This window comes from Engraulis encrasicolus, chromosome 13 (genome assembly GCF_034702125.1).
Source record: "Engraulis encrasicolus isolate BLACKSEA-1 chromosome 13, IST_EnEncr_1.0, whole genome shotgun sequence".
Lineage (NCBI taxonomy): Eukaryota > Metazoa > Chordata > Actinopteri > Clupeiformes > Engraulidae > Engraulis > Engraulis encrasicolus.
Window position 1 is genome coordinate 48219542 of NC_085869.1, and position 21555 is coordinate 48241096.

General features: G+C 43.7%; 1 protein-coding gene and 2 long non-coding RNA genes across 3 annotated transcripts; 1 reads left to right on the top strand and 2 right to left on the bottom strand.

The window, feature by feature from the left end:
• Window positions 1-8727: 8727 nt before the first annotated feature.
• hspe1 (heat shock 10 protein 1) lies at window positions 8728-21460 on the bottom strand. The gene is made up of 4 exons (XM_063214147.1): window positions 21319-21460; window positions 9778-9933; window positions 9052-9141; window positions 8728-8930 (listed from the first exon to the last, which is right to left on the bottom strand). Exons 1-4 carry the CDS (start codon window positions 21319-21321, stop codon window positions 8880-8882), a joined length of 300 nt encoding a protein of 99 aa, XP_063070217.1. The 5' UTR covers window positions 21322-21460; the 3' UTR covers window positions 8728-8879.
• LOC134461320 (uncharacterized) lies at window positions 11590-14080 on the bottom strand. Its single transcript, XR_010037257.1, has 2 exons — window positions 13212-14080; window positions 11590-12533 (listed from the first exon to the last, which is right to left on the bottom strand). It is a non-coding gene; the product is annotated as an uncharacterized LOC134461320 (long non-coding RNA).
• On the top strand, window positions 15396-17884 carry LOC134461319 (uncharacterized). Its single transcript, XR_010037256.1, has 2 exons — window positions 15396-16264; window positions 16941-17884. It is a non-coding gene; the product is annotated as an uncharacterized LOC134461319 (long non-coding RNA).
• Window positions 21461-21555: the final 95 nt, after the last annotated feature.

Consider the following 21555-nt stretch of genomic DNA (forward strand, 5'->3'; position numbering starts at 1 on the left):
CTGAACTGGAGACACTCATATTTTGTTTACGAACAGGACGAAAACACAGGCTGGTTTGATCAACACATCCAATCTACTGATCATTTTAGCCGGCCTGTGAGTTAGTTAGTTCCGTCTCTTGTTTTACCAGGCCCATGATTTCATACCTAAAGTGTTTCACACAAAGATGTGCATACATAAATACATACAGTACACAAACATGTGCGCGCACACACACACACACACACACACACACACACACACACACACACACACACACACACACACACACACACACACACACACACACACACCACACACACACATTAAAATACATACAGTACATGATCCCAACCCCATACACACACACTCTCTCTTTCTCTCTCCCTCATAGACACACACGCACACGCACACACACACGCTCATACTCTCTCTCCATCTCTCCATCTCTCTCTCTCTCTCTCTCGCCCGAGCCTGAGGAAGCTGTGTTCGTGGGTCCTGCCTGCCCAGCATCAGGGTAAGTGCTCCTGACAGCCAACCACACTGTTATTAACTGTGATCCGCCACCACAGGCCGGGGCTCCACCGCACCGCTCCGTACCCGCTCAGCAGCGCGCCGCCCTGGGGAGCCTAGAGCACAGCGGCCAGCCCCAAGCAGCCCCAAGCAGCCCCAGCCCCAAACAGCCCCAGAACCAAGCCTCACAGCCCCAGCGCCCACACAAAGGCTGCTTTCAGCGCCCTCTTGCCCTTTCTGCTCACCCCCCACCTCTCTCTCTCTCTTCATCCTTCCTTCTCTCTTCTTCCCTCGCTCTCTGGTCTCTCCATCCTTCCATCGCTCCAACGTGCAGCCACTGTATTTCATGTGCTTAGGAAACGTATTTAAGAAAACATTTTTAATATGTTTTGATGAGAAGGACATGAAGTTGTTGAGGGAGTGTGCTGGAAAAAAGACACTGGTCTGGCCAATAGAAGGACAGAGCGCCAGTGGCATTTCAACACACACTGCATGTGTGTTTATCTATTTTATTTTGTCACTCTCTCTGGGACACTCTTATGAAGCTCCAACATGTATAAAGGTCTGTACATGGCTGTGTGTGTGTGTGTGTGTGTGTGTGTGTGTGTGTGTGTGTGTGTGTGTGTGTGTGTGTGTGTGTGTGTGTGTGTGTGTGTGTGTGTGTGTGTGTGTGTGTGTGTGTGTGTGTGTGTGTGTTGGTGGCTGTGTGAGGGGCAGAGAAACAGCTCCCGTGCATCGTGATGCCATCGGAGGTCTTTACTTTTCATCATGTCTGGTGGTCTCGGGGTGTCTGGTGGTCTCGGGGTGTCTGGTGGTCTCGGGGTCTGCTTGCATCTCATCTCGCACTTCTCTCCTCCACTGCTCTCCTATAGGGATGCGGACAGACTGGCTGACCAAGGTGTGTGTGTGTGTGTGTGTGTGTGTGTGTGTGTGTGTGTGTGTGTGTGTGTGTGTGTGTGTGTGTGTGTGTGTGTGTGTGTGTGTGTGTGTGTGTGTGTGTCTCTCTCTCTCTCTCTCTCTCTCTCTCTCTCTCTCTCTCTCTCTCTCTCTCTCTCCCTCTCCCTCTCTCTCTCCAAAACACTTCATCCGAGTGTTAAATTGAGACAGGAATACTTCTCATTAGGTGGGGGGGGAGGCAGAGAGAAAAAAAATCTTGAGGAGGCTGCCGAGGATACATAATGACAGCTGTCTATGTTTAGTCCTCCCTTTCTGCATCCCTCCAACCCCACCCCACCCCACCCCAAAAGTATTTCAATAAACAGGCAAACTCTTCCTTGACAAACAGAAGGGGCTTAGTCGCCGGGCTGAGGAACCCCAAGCCACTCTTTCCTGCCCACGCTGGCCATAATTAGAACCCGCAATTCACTGTTAAATAGTTGAGGTTTTGCTGCCTTTGAATTGACAGGCTTGTATATAGCAGTACGACGCACACAGTCTGCCACCCCTCCACACTACCACCACCGTAAACCCCTCATGCGGCACCATCCCTACCCACCCACTCCCCACCACCCCGTCGAACCGCTCGGCACCCTGGGACAGCGCTGGCCGTCGCCGGCCCCCCTTCAAAGCTTCAGCAGCAGGGGAGAGGGACACGGCTGACATGCATTATTCTACACACAAGGACAGCCTTTTGTTTGTTTCATGCTCCTAGACCGCAAAATAGCAGGATTTGTCCATCAGGATTCGTTTTTTTCCTTCTTTCTGTCTTTCTTTCTTCCATTCGTTCTTTTTTTTTGGTGGTGGTCGGTTGTTTTTCCTGTGTCTATTGGCTTAGGAGTCTGTAAGTGGCGTGCTGGTCATTATACAGGGATGAACAGTGAACACTTGAAATATTAAGTTCAAAACACACACACACACACACACACACACACACACACACACACACACACACAAAGGCCCAAATAGAAATGCAGGCATACACTGGCACAGACTCATCCACACATACAAACAAGCAAATACACACACGCACACACACACGCACACGCACACACGTGCACACACACAGACACACAGACACAGACACAGACACACAGACACACACACACACACGCACACACACACACACACACACACACACACACACACAGACACAGACACAGACAAACACACACACACACCTTTCTTTGGGAAGCTGGTGGTAAAGAGGTTCACAGTATAAATGATAATTGCATCGAGTTAGAAAGTAACATTATCTGACATATTCCTAACGAAATAGAAGAGGACGGTCTTGCAAATAAAACAAAAAAATCACAGCTTAGTCAGGCACAACCACACATACCTTCTTTCAAGGAGGTCCTCTTCAAAAGCCTTCAAGGTCTACACGCAAATAAAAGAACACACACAGATGTTTTGTCTTAGCTTTAATCAACTCCAATACCTCAGATGCCTTGGCAAGCACATTGTAAAGTCACTTTATTGCAATTAAAACGTCTTCCTCTCTCTTTCTCCCTCTCCTCCTCTTTCTCCCTCTCCCTCCCTCTCTCGCTCTGTCTTCCCCTCACATCACTTGCAGTGTCCCATCACTAAGACGTGAGATGATGGTGCCCTCATGTGGTTGTCTTGGGAAAACATCAAGTGTGATTTGTCCCACCATAACAGTTGGTGCTATATTTTAGGCTGTACATTAGCTATTAGGTGCCTGCATGTAACGCCACCTTGAGAGTAGATTGCATATTAATGTGCCCATATCTTCCAGTAAAGTAAGTAAATTGTACTAATAAAGCACATTTAAAGACTGACCAGTCTGGATAAAACAATATTGAAAATCCATAACATAATAAACCATTTAGGTCATTTTGTGTCTTTAACTGTTAAAGGTGCACTGTGTAATATTTCAGTGGTTTATTTCCTGAATCCATGCTGTCCATTCACAAATGTTACCCTTTTTCATGAATACTTACACCACCATCAAATTCAAAGTATTCATTTTCACTGGGAAAATTGCACTTTTCATACATGACAAGGGATCTTCTCCATTGTCTGCCATTTTGAATTTCCAAAAATAGACATTTTTAGCTGCAAATCTTGCTGTACTTTGGTCATACTAGTAAATATTAGTTCATTATTTAGTAAATAGTCATGAAAAGATCACATTTGGAAGGAGACAGCACAGTTTCAATAAGCAGCATAGTTGCAACCTACTCTGACCACCATCTTACACAGTGCACCTTTAATTCAGTGGTAGGCCTCCTCCTGTACCCTTGCAGTACCTCCTTCAAATGATGAAATACGGACAACTTGATGGAAGTTTTCCTCACTGGAACACAGAGTGTAGCTTTTAGTGGGGGCTGACAGGATGAGTTGACAGGAGGACTTTGGAAGGATTATATTTAATGTCTCGTTTTTGTTTTCATTTTTTATTTAATTTAATTTCCTTGTGCATGTGTTATTAAGGCCAAAAAAGCTCAGCTAAGCACTGGATTCCAGGATGATGGTTGAGGTTGTTGTTTTAGACGGGCATGGACCACCATCTAATGTGAAAATCTGTCAAATGGAGCATTCATTGTCTACTTTCACCAAGTCTCAAAACATGGAGATAAAAACATTTATTGTGAAGCAAGATATTTCCTAGTTACAACAGTAAAATGGTAAACAAAAAAGGAGAGGACACTTGAAAGTTAGGTCTGATGAACTGCAAAATTGCTTGGCTCAAACCAGAAGTGAGTGTTTTAATTCTTTCTTGGATTTTCTTTGTGTGTGTCAAATGAATTGAATTGAAGTGAATCGATAGAGTGCCCAAAAACGCTAGTGACCTTGTATGCCCTTTGAATCTCAGCGCTATCTTTGTCAGCATTTTCACCAATCTGGCACCTGAATTGCCTCTCTTTCGCAACACACGGGCTGACCAACGCCACATAATAAAATAAAATTATGGGCTATCTGTAAAAAAAATCACACTGCTATAAAAGACAGTCATCAATGTCACATTCTATTTAACAGCAGTGCAACAGTTCTACAGTTCCAGGCAAACACATTACTATTGCAACATTAGCTGTCGTAACTCTTTGCCCTGCTTGGATAAACTTGTAAATAGCTGAGCATAGGGGTCGTCAGAAGTTCACATTATTTTAATAGCTTCAGCCTTCATGGACACATATCTGTTCTCACACTGTTAAAATTAAAAGCTCCCCAAAGGACCTTCAGTGTGGAAGAACCCTTAAAAGTTATATTTTTGACACAATGGTTCTTGGGAGAACTCTGGGCTTTTCCGGTAGGTTCCACATAGACGTCGTCACGAGAAGAGCGTGCACCTCCAAAAGCACTTGTTGGAGGTGGCAGACAAAAGAGTCAGAGAGTTTAAGAAGGTAGGTCTACACGCCTAAACTTAAATTAAAACAGCAATGTTTTGTTCACCCCGGATCTTCATCAGGCATAAGAATTTGGAGCTAATTTCACAGTGCAGACACGGCGCGTTGTGGAGGACGCGCAAAGGCGTATTGCACACATATGATAGTCGGTTCAAACCAGCGTGTCATCTTTACGTTCTGTCATGATGCCATGCTGGAAGACCTACCTTCTTAAACAATCTTCATAGAGATTACCACTGTGGAGGGGGGGACTCCTCTTAAGGCATCCCTGAGGAACGTTGGGGTTCTTCCCAGAACTTTTAGGTTCCTCAGAGAACTTGTTAGGGGTTCCCTCACAGTGGCAAACTGAATGTTCTTCTGAGAGCGTAATTTTTACACTGCTTGAATGAATAAACTTGTAATAGAGGTCATCAGAAGTGCACAGCAATTTTAATCGCGTCATCATCACCATGAGCCCATAGTATCTCTCCTTAAGGACACACAGAGCTGTATTGTATGAGGAGGGACCAGAACCTCTAAAGATGGATGGTGTGATGGTTGATCCCAGTCAGATGATAGTTTAATGATGGTCCCGGATGAGTTAAATGGTCTCAAGTCATCCCAAGATCTTACAAATGACTGGCAGAGTGACAGAGGAGAACGCTAAAGCTCTCTCTGGTGTGTGTGTGTGTGTGTGTGTGTGTGTGTGTGTGTGTCTCAGGCGGGAGGAGGAGGCGCAGGCGAGGTGAGGTGAGACACCCACGTTAATGACTGTGGTAGGCCACCTACGTTACTAAAGAGGCAATACGCACACAGACACACGCAAACACCCAAGACACACACACACACACACACACACGCACACACACACACACACACACACACACACACACACACACACACGCGCACACACACACACACACACACTGTTGCCTGCGCACTATTACTCCTGTCATCAATATCATTATCAGGCCCTCAGTGAATAGAATGAGACAGTGCAGAGCAGTGACATGTGGCGTGTGTGGGATGTTTGATGTGCAAATGGAGTGTGAGGGCTGTTTCTGCGTGCGTGCGTGTGTGTGTGTGTGCGTGCGTGCGTACGTACGTGCGTGCGTGCGTTGGATGCATGCAATAATAGTGGGGACACATTAACAGGAAGTAAACCTCTGTGGTGGCTTTCCCTAAGAAGCTACAGGAAGGAATCACAGATGTGAATGAATTTGGATCTCCCTACTAGATAAACAACTAAACACATGGTGGCTTTGTGCACACACAGAGACACAGACACACACACAGACACACACACCATTTGGGTCCCCACATGAGTTGTACACCCATGCAGACCTGCATGCACGCACAAACAAGCATGCACGCACACACAACCTCACACACAATAAATAAACAATTACCGTACTTTGTGAGTTATTTTCGTATTAATATCAGGTTCTGTATAAAATAGAGCACACACAAGGACAGAGGCTCTAGTGTACACATACGTTGGGGGTTATTCTTGCCCAAAATTACAGAGCTCCACACAGATTACATGCTCTTAACCTTTTTTCACACACACACACACACACAGACACGCACACGCAAATACAAACAGCACATCTTTAGGAACACACACGCACAGAGATACTATTACACACAATTAAACCACACACAAATACCACATCTTCAGAAACAAGCATGCACGCGCACACACACACAAATAACCACACCATAAAAATAACCGCTGTGACAGAAGCCTCTTGGTGCTGTGCGCCAAACCAGGGCTGCTGAGCAGACAAGTCTGAGGGACCACCCTGATCCTGAGTACGGTCAGACAGGACACACAGGACGCGCGCCATCAGCTTCATGCTCGATGTCATCCCCACACACACACACGCGTCATCATAATGTGACCCCACATACACACACAAACACACAGAGGCCGCCATCATAATGCAACCCCCCCTCCCCAACACACACACCATCATCACACAATACCCCCACACAAACATCCCGTAGACACACAGGACGACGTCATGGCACCCCCATACCCACCCCTTCACACACACATAGAAAAGAGACAGACAGACAGACAGACGGAGCCGAGGCGAGTGGCCAGGCTTACCTTGTGAAACGCCTGCCGACCGCACCACCACCATCAGCCCGGCTAAGTGGAACCACATGGGCCACGGCTGGGGAGGAGAGCCAGGGGGTCAGGCAGGCAGGCGAGGGGAGGGAAGGAGAGGCATGTGTACGCACGTCAGGCAGGCAGAAGGGATGGCTGCATGGATGGATGGATGGGGCCGGGAGAGCCGTTGTCAGACAGACTCCAACGCACGTCAAACACACACACAAACACACTCAATCACAGCCTTTGGGAGAGACAAAAAGGGAACCCCCGCTCCACACACAGTCAAACAAGACAGACAGATGCTGAGCGCTTCGGAGGAACTGGGAGGTGGGTTGGTTTTGGGGCGTGGGGGTGTGGATGGGAGGAAGATAATATGACAGGAGCTTGGTTTTTGACAAAGGATTAAAGACACCACATGTCAGCATTCAGCTAAACATTGACATAGAAATGACCTTCAGGGGACATGAAACCCATTAATGGCCATTCCTCATCAGATGTGGTACCAGATAAAAGTATTGTCCTTATAGTTGATGTCATGAAATGTTGCTTATGAAAACACGACTCCCTTCTCATCTCCCCAATTTTTTAAAAATACGAACACTTAATGTTTATTTTAACACGAGATGGCTGGTAGCTCAAAAAGTTAGTGTCTTCTCAAGGATGTTGGTGCTCTTGGATGAAGGGGGTCAATCCACTTCAACAAAAAAGGGATAATCCAGGCAACTCCAAGTGAAAATGAAGAAGTGAATTAAAAAGCCTTCATTATCTATGGCTAAAGCATAATTAAAAGAGCCAGCATGTTTCAACTGTGCTGGTTTTCATCAGGGCTTAGTCTGATTAACGTTTATGGTTTGAAATCTTGTTGGCTATATACAAAAACTAGGTTTGTCAAATGTACTCAGTGGCTGAATCTCAAATGGTGCACTTGTGCACTTTAGTGTTCAGGTTTCAGTGCGTATGATGTATTAGTTACGCACTGAAACATAGTGCCCAAAGTGCACAAGTGCGTCATTTGAGACATAGCCAGTATGTATTGTACTTTTTGACAACCTCCTGAAAATACTGTATCTGATGTTTTTTTTTCTTTTTGTTAATTGCATGGCATTTTTAATCTATACCACCATGTGTGAGAAAGGGGAATGTTCACTGCTCATGCTTGCTATGGTAACTTTCAAAAAAGAAATCGACACAGCAGGTTACAGCTGATCAAGGTGTGCACATCATCCAAAAAGCGCAAGTTATATGTTGCTTTTAATTATATATAAACAATACCAATACTCAAGCCATGTCATATGAGCCCTTAGGAACTTGTGAGTGAATGACTTCATGCGTCATCCCATGTTGTCTATTTAAAAAAGAAACAGGCAGAAACCCCCATCAACTGAAAGCAAAAATTACAAGGTATTTTAATCGAAAATAAACATCCATTGTTTAGACATGTATAGATACTAATACCAGTATTATTTTCATCTACCTGGCTTTACAGACAGCCAAAAAATATGATAAAATATCCTTCCACATTGCTGCTTTCAGGCACACAACTGAAATGGATGAAAATTACATGTGATGTGGTGCACTGTTAGGTGACCGGCCTTCACTTGGGGTCAGCATACAGATAGAAATAGTTGGCCAGTTTTTTTAGTCTGATTGCATGTTATATCTGCATTTTAAAATCACATTTGACAGTATGATTTAGCAGCAAAAAAGTTAAGCGTTTTTCATTTAGTTTCATTCAAAAACTGCACGTCTTGAAGCACCAGGGCTTCCAACTTGACTTAACAGTGAGTGATAAATTGGTAATGACTAGTAATGAAACAAGGGCAAAGCTTGAGGATCGGCTAGGTCACTTTTTTATTATTAACAAAACATGATCATAATTATTTACAATTGAACATAGAAAAAGAACAAATATATGAAAGACCAACTAAATTTCTTGTCTGCTTCTATGAGGATGTAAAAGACGGAGGAAGACGGACTTTCTAGTCAACATATTTGCCCAGAATATCAGCGTCCCGGAACAGGAAATAATCCTATGAAAAAAAAAAAACATTGCATTTGTTAGCGCAAAATGTGTGAAAGAAATCTATGCCAGACATTTTAATCTCAGTTACAAATTCCATTATTTAGGCTACATAAATCCTTAAAACCTACCTTATCATCAAGAATAACCTTGGTGCCTCCGTATTCTGGCAATAGCACTTTCTCACCAACCTTCACACAGACAGGCTGCGTGTCCCCTTTCTGCAATCAAAAGGCAAAAATGAATGCAATGCAATAGAGTTTCAAGGTGCAACAGCACTAAGACCTAACCATCTGAAATGGACTGTGGCTCCAGGGTACTAAAACATACCCATAGGATACTGATTTACATGTAAATTCCATGTGGATTTCTTGTCTTTTTACTTTGACCATGATCTGAGAGCAGAATAGTTGATAAAGCAGCCTTAGCACAAGTCTGATATGCGCTTTCAATTATCAAAAGCAAAACATATTATAATATTTTTTAATATAACATATTATACAGCGATGCACCCCGATACTTGGTCATTATACCCATACTTGTACACGTCAAACACTTGTCGATACCAGGCACCGATATTGCTACTACACGAAAAAAAAATAAAAAAATCTAATCACTTTTCCCTGGACTTCAAAGTAGCATGGGGGAAAAAGCACTGCCACATACATACATTTACTAAGGTTTAAATCTACTTGGAAATGAACCATCACAGGTGGAAAAAACAAGGCTGTGCATTTATTTTCGTAGTATGTTGGGGGGTGAGCATAGGTATTGGTACAGGCAAGTACAGACATGAATGTACTCGTATTGGTTTTCAAAAAAAAAGTTGTATTGTGCATCCCTAACATTATAATCACCTGGTTGACGGAGCCAGGGCCCACAGCTACCACTGTGGCATGCAGCACCTTGGCTTGCGACTTCTCGGGCAACATGATGCCTCCCTTCGTCACGGTCTCTGCTGCTAGCCTCTCCACCAGCACACGGTCAAACATAGGCAGAAATTTACGGAAGGCCTGGAAGGCAGAGGAAAGTATTATTATTATTACAGAGAGAACAGAATGCAGGGTTATGAATACTTTTGTGCGATGTCACTGATCCTCCACCAGAGGGCAGTATTGATGTTTCATAACAGTTACAATGCAGAATTAGCCTGGGAGTACCCATGCTGCCTTGCGCATTCTTTTCGAATTGCTGGACAGCCTTAGTCTGGCGGCAAACGCCATACTCAATCACAAGTGTGATCGAGTCTGGGGACCAACTGTACATTATCTCGTATGGAGGTGTGGTTTCCGTAGCCGTTGATTGGACGGCACGAGTGTCCATCACTCGCCAGAGAGAAGCCATGCTGCCTTGCGCGCGATGACGTGTGTATATCGCGACGAGGAAATTATCTGCAAGAAGCCACAGAAATTGAAGAAGCTAAAACAGTCTAGAAATCAACAATGACGCCAGACGATTTTTGCCGTTTGTGCAAGACAAATGAGAAGGACCACCATCTACATATGGACATTCAACTGACATGTTCGCAGTGAAAAAAGAAACAACTATTTCGAACAGGCTGGCGTTCCTACGCTTGATTGTATCCTCCGTATCGGGACAGTCAAGGAGATGTTGTTCGCGTTGCGCCTCAGTCATAATAAACAGGCTCGGAAAGGATTCACCTAATATTCAGGCAATGGGAGGAAGAATTCAAAGACAGCAACGTCTCCAAAAGGCCACGCGGGCCAACGCCATCGACGACACCGAGGGATTTGAAAAAGACATTGCCAAACCCACCGACTCCAAGTGCCAACTCAGGTATCCAGTTTACTCTGTTCAATCGCTACAACTGGTAGCTCCAGCTCCTTAAATTCAATGCTCGCTCACTATTACATTATAATCTCTTCATAGACAACGTAACAGTTCTTGTTTAGGTTTTCTTACTGATCTGCCATTAACTAGTCATTTAAAAAGTCCAGAAAATGAGCACGGTTTGGTAGTTGTCCCAGTCAATCGATAGAGGGGAGAGCATTTCACAGCCCCCCTACACTCACTGACACGACCCTCACTCCAACCCTCCCCCTTACTGTGTTAATTTACCATAATGTGTACTGTAATAATGGGCCTAGATTATCTGAACATATTCTGTTTTTAATAGCCTAAGCCTTGGTATCCACTTATTTCTTAAAACAGATGATGGCAGGCACTGACAAGGAGCTGGGCATAACAAGACCAAGTGGAGCTCACCATGTGGACATGACAAGACATCCTCACCTTGGTGGACACACTGCAAGAGGCAGAACTTTTTAAACAGAAACCAGGTCGCACATCTACTGCATTCCCTGGCTTCCGAAATGACTTGTTGGCAAAGCTCGATCACAAGGCACTCTGGACGTGGATGAGCAGCAAACTGAATGAATTGTGCAGTGTCCTTTGAGTTATTTGTACTGTTTGTCTAGCCAGGTAACACCCATGCTGCCTTACAGGCGACCGTCAATGTTGGTACGGCGTCTTCAAAAAGGTGAATACCAAAATTATTAAAATAAGTTTTTCTTAATTACTTTCCTATTTTCTTGCTTTGAAATAGTTTGTTATTCTTGTTTGTTATTCTAAGTCATTGTCCTTCATTAAAATCATTTCCTTTACCAAGCTGTCTCTTCATTAGTTTTCAGGGAACACATTACAACATGTAGTTTAAAAATGTAAAAAGTATTTATTCAGAATGATATTTACTATATATACAAGTGTGCAGTTATTTACAATTATTTACAGTGGCTCTGTACTTAATCTGATAATGGAAGCATGGATAAGCCTGACTCAATGCTGCTTAGAGAGGTTTCAGCATCCTCATCCTCAACATCAAAATACACTGGAAAGTCCATGTCTGGTGACAGGTATGGTTTTTCAGGAATGTCAGGGAATTCACACACATCAAAATCTTTAAATACTTTGTGAACAATGCGTAGGATGTCCTGGCCATATTTTATGTCAAATACAGGGAGATTCTGCATGACAAGTCATGTCATATCACAAAGACTTTCCAAAACTGAGTAAATTAGTACATTGCTGAAACCAGTGCAGAATGAGGCATTTGTGTAAAGGTGTTCACCTAGTGCAATCAGGCTATCCCTATACTCCTCCAAAAGCTGTCTGACCAGTCCCTGCTCTTCCAATGTGACATTTCTGCATTTGACAGGTGACAGGATTTGTTTGGGTATTTCAAAGTTGGGTTTTGGCACAGAGCAACAGTCAGAGTTACACTTGCATAATGAGTGGCAATAGGTGCAGCAGGAATGGCCAGGCTCCACACTGGACACGTGAGGCTCAAAATGTACATACAGGGCTTTCCTAAAGCAGCCATTTAGACTTTCTTTAAGCATCGTTTTCTCCCTCGTGTTTATTGTCCGGCAGTATATATTGACTGGTGACATCTCCACTCCTTTCTCTGTCAAGTCCTTCACGAGCCAGTCGAAACAGTCCAGTGACTCACTCGAAAGTCGTCTTATGGAGAGTCTGATGTTGGGTCGATTGGGGCTGGCAATGATGTCAACTGGGTTTTGGAGTTGGAGCGGTCTCCTGACAATTTCTCTTGAGTGCAATTCCGCAGACACAGTCAATGCCAGTACCGGTGTTTCTACAAAATAAGAGAATACAAGAACAACATCACAACATGGAAATCATTTGCATTACAGTCATAGCTGTTCAGAATTGTGGCTTCAGAGCTTATGGGTTGTCAACAGTCCTATTCTCTGGTGTCTACACTACTTCTTACCTGTCAGCCCATCCCCCCGGTTGTTGTTGTGGGGTACCTGGCGCCCCCCCCCCCCCCCCCCAACCACCTCCACTCCCCCGACTACTCTGCCTGTACACTTGGGGACACCGCTCCTGTCCCCTGACTTGGTGGACAGATCAACAGGCACCAGCAACAGAACTTTCTTTTCTCGAGGTGTGCATTGGCCTGTGATATACACTCTGCCAGGACACTACGTCAGAACACTCCGCTTAGGCCTACTTTTTCATACACTGAATACATTGCATGATATTTTAACTGTACTATGAAAAGAGCAATGCCAAAGCATCAAAGCGTTACTTGATTATTGCATGTAATTTTTGTAATGTCAAAATGTCAGAAAGTTTAGAACACTGCATAATCAATGGGGTGAGAGGTGTGATATCACAGTAGCAATACCATGATTAGAAAACTGCTCTTCAAAAGATTAATGAGTTGAGTGAGTTAAAGTTTTCAGTGAAATAAAATGTCTTCGGTAGGTAAGGTTAGAATGATCTGAAAAAAGGTGTTAATATTACCCACCTGGTTTCACGATGGCTCTCAGTTCCCCAACCTCGCAAAGCTTTCCCTAAAAGCCTTCCGTCCTTTCTCAGCCTTCCTCCTGTTTGAGAAAAGAAAACCACAAGTAAAGTGTAGAGATGTTAGTCATTTGCAGTGGAAAATGATTGCCCTTCTGAAGTTAGGCCTGCTTAACAAATGTAGCAAAAACATATTTTTCTCAGGTAGGCTGATGATACTTGTGCACACAACCGAGAGCTGTGCTACTCAAGTCTGCACACTGCTGGATATGCTCCAAAAAATAAACTGTATTAATTAAAACACGCAATATTTCAATCACCCTGGATCTTAATCAGGCATATGGGTAACAGGAAGGAGCTGTGGCCTATAACTTATCAGATGACCTTATTTTACACCCGTCCAGGCAGGGCACCAAAAGGTGTCAGTCAGTTAGACAGACTGGTGTCTTGACCTGTGCCTATTCATACAAAAGGCAAAACATTACATTACACTTAGGGCCTAGTTAGGGGGTAGTTAGGTTAAGCATGGAAGCTCTCTCTCTGTCTCTCACCTAAGTTATATCCCCGATGAAGATCCTGGGCATGTTTTGATAAGAATACGTGAAATATAATCAGGGGGGAGTGCATGCATATGATAAGAACACGTGAAATATAATCAGGGGGAGCCCATGGGGCTATACGTCTGAATCCCGTGCAGCCCTAGCTTCTTCAACTGCAAGGAATTTTTGGATTTGCGCACCCTACCCAAACGACTAAAGCTGTGCTACTTAAGCCTTTACTCACTGTAACATTAAATTGATATCGAAAATGAACCCATAATGTGATATTGTGACAACCACAGTAGGTACAGACATAAGGACAATGATATAAAGAAATAACACTTACCATTTATATAAGTAAGATGGACTTCATCGACAACTAGTATACGCCGATCAGGTTGGTCTTGTATACATCGGTGGCTAGCATGTCCTCCCACTTCGCGCTCAGCCAGGCCTCGGGACTGCCAAACAGAATCTTATACGGCATCATCTCTCAATCGCCGTTTCATCGTCTTGACCCAGCTGTGTTGCAGATATTCCAAGGTCGACTGCGTCCTTTATTTGGTCCTACACCAATGCTATTAATGGCGAAACCACAGCAACGACCGGGGTCTCGCTAACCCCCATTACCTTAGTAACCAACGGAGCGAGTTGGTAAATCAGACTTTTACCAAATCCAGTCGGTAGTAAGGCTAACACATCTTCCTTTCCGCTGACAAACGACTCTAACGCTAAGCGCTGTTCGTTTTTCAAAGCGAAATTACGTTCCAAACTATTCAAAACACTGTCCAGAGCTTCTCCGAAAGATTGCTTCGCTTCGGCTGCCGCCATGATGGACTCGCGAAAAAACTACTAGCAACTAACTTCCGTTTGTCGAGTAGTACGCGTCATCGTCTTTCGTGCCTCCTCGCTCTGTGATTGGCCCCCGTTTCGATGTAAAGATTTCTGCCTGGGTCCCCAGGCTGTCCTAGCCTGGGAGTACCCATGCTGCCTTGCGCATTCTTTTCGAATTGCTGGACAGCCTGGGGACCCAGGCAGAAATCTTTACATCGAAACGGGGGCCAATCACAGAGCGAGGAGGCACGAAAGACGATGACGCGTACTACTCGACAAACGGAAGTTAGTTGCTAGTAGTTTTTTCGCGAGTCCATCATGGCGGCAGCCGAAGCGAAGCAATCTTTCGGAGAAGCTCTGGACAGTGTTTTGAATAGTTTGGAACGTAATTTCGCTTTGAAAAACGAACAGCGCTTAGCGTTAGAGTCGTTTGTCAGCGGAAAGGAAGATGTGTTAGCCTTACTACCGACTGGATTTGGTAAAAGTCTGATTTACCAACTCGCTCCGTTGGTTACTAAGGTAATGGGGGTTAGCGAGACCCCGGTCGTTGCTGTGGTTTCGCCATTAATAGCATTGGTGTAGGACCAAATAAAGGACGCAGTCGACCTTGGAATATCTGCAACACAGCTGGGTCAAGACGATGAAACGGCGATTGAGAGATGATGCCGTATAAGATTCTGTTTGGCAGTCCCGAGGCCTGGCTGAGCGCGAAGTGGGAGGACATGCTAGCCACCGATGTATACAAGACCAACCTGATCGGCGTATACTAGTTGTCGATGAAGTCCATCTTACTTATATAAATGGTAAGTGTTATTTCTTTATATCATTGTCCTTATGTCTGTACCTACTGTGGTTGTCACAATATCACATTATGGGTTCATTTTCGATATCAATTTAATGTTACAGTGAGTAAAGGCTTAAGTAGCACAGCTTTAGTCGTTTGGGTAGGGTGCGCAAATCCAAAAATTCCTTGCAGTTGAAGAAGCTAGGGCTGCACGGGATTCAGACGTATAGCCCCATGGGCTCCCCCTGATTATATTTCACGTGTTCTTATCATATGCATGCACTCCCCCCTGATTATATTTCACGTATTCTTATCAAAACATGCCCAGGATCTTCATCGGGGATATAACTTAGGTGAGAGACAGAGAGAGAGCTTCCATGCTTAACCTAACTACCCCCTAACTAGGCCCTAAGTGTAATGTAATGTTTTGCCTTTTGTATGAATAGGCACAGGTCAAGACACCAGTCTGTCTAACTGACTGACACCTTTTGGTGCCCTGCCTGGACGGGTGTAAAATAAGGTCATCTGATAAGTTATAGGCCACAGCTCCTTCCTGTTACCCATATGCCTGATTAAGATCCAGGGTGATTGAAATATTGCGTGTTTTAATTAATACAGTTTATTTTTTGGAGCATATCCAGCAGTGTGCAGACTTGAGTAGCACAGCTCTCGGTTGTGTGCACAAGTATCATCAGCCTACCTGAGAAAAATATGTTTTTGCTACATTTGTTAAGCAGGCCTAACTTCAGAAGGGCAATCATTTTCCACTGCAAATGACTAACATCTCTACACTTTACTTGTGGTTTTCTTTTCTCAAACAGGAGGAAGGCTGAGAAAGGACGGAAGGCTTTTAGGGAAAGCTTTGCGAGGTTGGGGAACTGAGAGCCATCGTGAAACCAGGTGGGTAATATTAACACCTTTTTTCAGATCATTCTAACCTTACCTACCGAAGACATTTTATTTCACTGAAAACTTTAACTCACTCAACTCATTAATCTTTTGAAGAGCAGTTTTCTAATCATGGTATTGCTACTGTGATATCACACCTCTCACCCCATTGATTATGCAGTGTTCTAAACTTTCTGACATTTTGACATTACAAAAATTACATGCAATAATCAAGTAACGCTTTGATGCTTTGGCATTGCTCTTTTCATAGTACAGTTAAAATATCATGCAATGTATTCAGTGTATGAAAAAGTAGGCCTAAGCGGAGTGTTCTGACGTAGTGTCCTGGCAGAGTGTATATCACAGGCCAATGCACACCTCGAGAAAAGAAAGTTCTGTTGCTGGTGCCTGTTGATCTGTCCACCAAGTCAGGGGACAGGAGCGGTGTCCCCAAGTGTACAGGCAGAGTAGTCGGGGGAGTGGAGGTGGTTGGGGGGGGGGGGGGGGGGGGCAGGTAACCCACAACAACAACCGGGGGATGGGCTGACAGGTAAGAAGTAGTGTAGACACCAGAGAATAGGACTGTTGACAACCCATAAGCTCTGAAGCCACAATTCTGAACAGCTATGACTGTAATGCAAATGATTTCCATGTTGTGATGTTGTTCTTGTATTCTCTTATTTTGTAGAAACACCGGTACTGGCATTGACTGTGTCTGCGGAATTGCACTCAAGAGAAATTGTCAGGAGACCGCTCCAACTCCAAAACCCAGTTGACATCATTGCCAGCCCCAATCGACCCAACATCAGACTCTCCATAAGACGACTTTCGAGTGAGTCACTGGACTGTTTCGACTGGCTCGTGAAGGACTTGACAGAGAAAGGAGTGGAGATGTCACCAGTCAATATATACTGCCGGACAATAAACACGAGGGAGAAAACGATGCTTAAAGAAAGTCTAAATGGCTGCTTTAGGAAAGCCCTGTATGTACATTTTGAGCCTCACGTGTCCAGTGTGGAGCCTGGCCATTCCTGCTGCACCTATTGCCACTCATTATGCAAGTGTAACTCTGACTGTTGCTCTGTGCCAAAACCCAACTTTGAAATACCCAAACAAATCCTGTCACCTGTCAAATGCAGAAATGTCACATTGGAAGAGCAGGGACTGGTCAGACAGCTTTTGGAGGAGTATAGGGATAGCCTGATTGCACTAGGTGAACACCTTTACACAAATGCCTCATTCTGCACTGGTTTCAGCAATGTACTAATTTACTCAGTTTTGGAAAGTCTTTGTGATATGACATGACTTGTCATGCAGAATCTCCCTGTATTTGACATAAAATATGGCCAGGACATCCTACGCATTGTTCACAAAGTATTTAAAGATTTTGATGTGTGTGAATTCCCTGACATTCCTGAAAAACCATACCTGTCACCAGACATGGACTTTCCAGTGTATTTTGATGTTGAGGATGAGGATGCTGAAACCTCTCTAAGCAGCATTGAGTCAGGCTTATCCATGCTTCCATTATCAGATTAAGTACAGAGCCACTGTAAATAATTGTAAATAACTGCACACTTGTATATATAGTAAATATCATTCTGAATAAATACTTTTTACATTTTTAAACTACATGTTGTAATGTGTTCCCTGAAAACTAATGAAGAGACAGCTTGGTAAAGGAAATGATTTTAATGAAGGACAATGACTTAGAATAACAAACAAGAATAACAAACTATTTCAAAGCAAGAAAATAGGAAAGTAATTAAGAAAAACTTATTTTAATAATTTTGGTATTCACCTTTTTGAAGACGCCGTACCAACATTGACGGTCGCCTGTAAGGCAGCATGGGTGTTACCTGGCTAGACAAACAGTACAAATAACTCAAAGGACACTGCACAATTCATTCAGTTTGCTGCTCATCCACGTCCAGAGTGCCTTGTGATCGAGCTTTGCCAACAAGTCATTTCGGAAGCCAGGGAATGCAGTAGATGTGCGACCTGGTTTCTGTTTAAAAAGTTCTGCCTCTTGCAGTGTGTCCACCAAGGTGAGGATGTCTTGTCATGTCCACATGGTGAGCTCCACTTGGTCTTGTTATGCCCAGCTCCTTGTCAGTGCCTGCCATCATCTGTTTTAAGAAATAAGTGGATACCAAGGCTTAGGCTATTAAAAACAGAATATGTTCAGATAATCTAGGCCCATTATTACAGTACACATTATGGTAAATTAACACAGTAAGGGGGAGGGTTGGAGTGAGGGTCGTGTCAGTGAGTGTAGGGGGGCTGTGAAATGCTCTCCCCTCTATCGATTGACTGGGACAACTACCAAACCGTGCTCATTTTCTGGACTTTTTAAATGACTAGTTAATGGCAGATCAGTAAGAAAACCTAAACAAGAACTGTTACGTTGTCTATGAAGAGATTATAATGTAATAGTGAGCGAGCATTGAATTTAAGGAGCTGGAGCTACCAGTTGTAGCGATTGAACAGAGTAAACTGGATACCTGAGTTGGCACTTGGAGTCGGTGGGTTTGGCAATGTCTTTTTCAAATCCCTCGGTGTCGTCGATGGCGTTGGCCCGCGTGGCCTTTTGGAGACGTTGCTGTCTTTGAATTCTTCCTCCCATTGCCTGAATATTAGGTGAATCCTTTCCGAGCCTGTTTATTATGACTGAGGCGCAACGCGAACAACATCTCCTTGACTGTCCCGATACGGAGGATACAATCAAGCGTAGGAACGCCAGCCTGTTCGAAATAGTTGTTTCTTTTTTCACTGCGAACATGTCAGTTGAATGTCCATATGTAGATGGTGGTCCTTCTCATTTGTCTTGCACAAACGGCAAAAATCGTCTGGCGTCATTGTTGATTTCTAGACTGTTTTAGCTTCTTCAATTTCTGTGGCTTCTTGCAGATAATTTCCTCGTCGCGATATACACACGTCATCGCGCGCAAGGCAGCATGGCTTCTCTCTGGCGAGTGATGGACACTCGTGCCGTCCAATCAACGGCTACGGAAACCACACCTCCATACGAGATAATGTACAGTTGGTCCCCAGACTCGATCACACTTGTGATTGAGTATGGCGTTTGCCGCCAGACTAATGCAGAATCAGGTTTCATCATCCTGCAGATTTCATCATAAGTGCAGAATTGGTCTCCTCCTTGTCCGGATAAGATGATACTTCAGAATACAGCAAAAAATGATTCAACATAACCATTTTAAACACACCAACTGACCAAATAACTCCACTCAAGCCAAACTAACCAAAAATCCACCATTTTGAAGTGAAACACCACCCTGCATGTACAATTGTACACTGCATGTACATTTTTTTTAAATTACGTGTGGGCCAACTATAAAGTCTTAACACCTGATCGACATCTACAGTGAGCTACACTGTAATTACAACATGTTGGGGGTTAAATGTGGAATTGCAGGGAAAAAGCTTAAAAGTGGAAATTGTACATCTGCAGGCTTATTCACCAATGTACTCAGAATGACTAAAACACGCAAGGAAAACACTAATGTGTGATTATAAACATGAAGACTGAAGAACAGGTAAAAGTATGGATACCCCTCTCCTTAGTTTAAGTCTGATTACTTCAGATTGCCTGAATCCATGTTCATTTATTACACCATTGTAACTACTCTGTAAATGTCAGGTATCAAACATCAGGTCTCTTCGCGCATGATATATCACAGAGTTAAATAAATTACTCTTACTCTTACAGTCTACTACCCAGAATTGTCTCAAATTCTACAAATGTGCACAAAAACATATCAAGGCTAGACATACTAAGATAAGAAGAACCCATTGCAACAGCTGCCTCTCTGCTGCATGCCTGTCGACCTTGGCTGAAGGTCGCAGAAGACTGGGGGGATGGAGGACATTCAGGTTCGAGCCAGTTCTAGCTGAGCGGGGGATGGTTTTTGGTGCAACAGAGGGAGAGGATTCGTTAATATTTAGCACTACATAGGAGGCCAAAGGACAAAGCACAGACACTCTTGTCCAAGGCAACATTTGAGTGGACAAGTATAAAGCCCCTTCAAAAACTCAGAAGACACCTGGTGCCATGTTTACATTGCTCACATAACCTTTATCTTACAGGCTCAATATTTATTATAACTTACTGGTCAGGCAATTAATTTACAACTAATGTACCATCGTCTCAACATTGCACGTTTTAAAGAGATGCATCAAACATCAACAAGCAAGGGGGTTGTGTGCAATCATTTAGGGAAACACCATGGATGCAATAAAACAATGCTTAGATTCTACTTCATTTCACACAGCCCTGTGACAGGTGGACATAGTGAGTGACTGCCACAGCCATTGACAAAACCCACAGGACGAACCCGCCTGTGTGACTTTGAATGGACATGACCCGGAAACACATGACACGGTCACAGAATCTCATTTAAAGGGAACAGCGAGGGAACTCGTGCCTTAATCAGCGCATGATTTTCATACAATGTTAATATCTCATATCTATATGACATGCTTCATTTCTGTAAGAAAAAAAGCACCATTAAGTTGCTCAAAACGAGTAGGAGTGCCAGGTTCTACCAGTCCTGTCGAAGATGGTGCAACACGTTTTAGTGTGCTTGCATGGAAAATTGATATGCAGATATTATGCACAATCTCACACTGTAGCAATAATGATAAGGAATGAAATTGTACATTCCATGACCATGAACCTAGACAGACAGTTTATTCACAACGTTGTCCATTCATCATCTGACAACAAGGACTACAAAATGAGAAGCTCATTGTACAATACTGTAGATCGTGCATTACTATTCACAATGTGTTTATAGATCTTAATAACCCTGCTGCTGGCTACCCAAATCCCTATGCATTAAAAAAAAAACTAAATGCACCAAATTACTGTCTGACCTTGCTGAGGAAAGTAGGGACTGGTACAGTTAGCCAGCTAACAGGCATAGCTAACATGACATGTTTTTTTTACACAACTGAAAAGCTTGCTCTCCGTTTATGACCATTATTGTGTTACACACGGGGTAAATATACGCAATATTTAGTTGTTGAAGTGTATATGGTCTCACCATCTCGGATGATCGTTAAGCAGATTCCTTTTTCCAGCACTCTGATTTCTTCACGTAAGAAGAGTAGTCTACACGCTGGGGGGACTGAATGAGACAACCCACGTGAGGAGAGGAAGAAATATCTAGAAACTCAGTGCGCATGCGTTCACGAGATGCCGGCATGACATCTGGAATATTCTTTGAAAAAATATGCCCATAACACACATATTACGTTCATTCAAACTCAATAAGAACAAA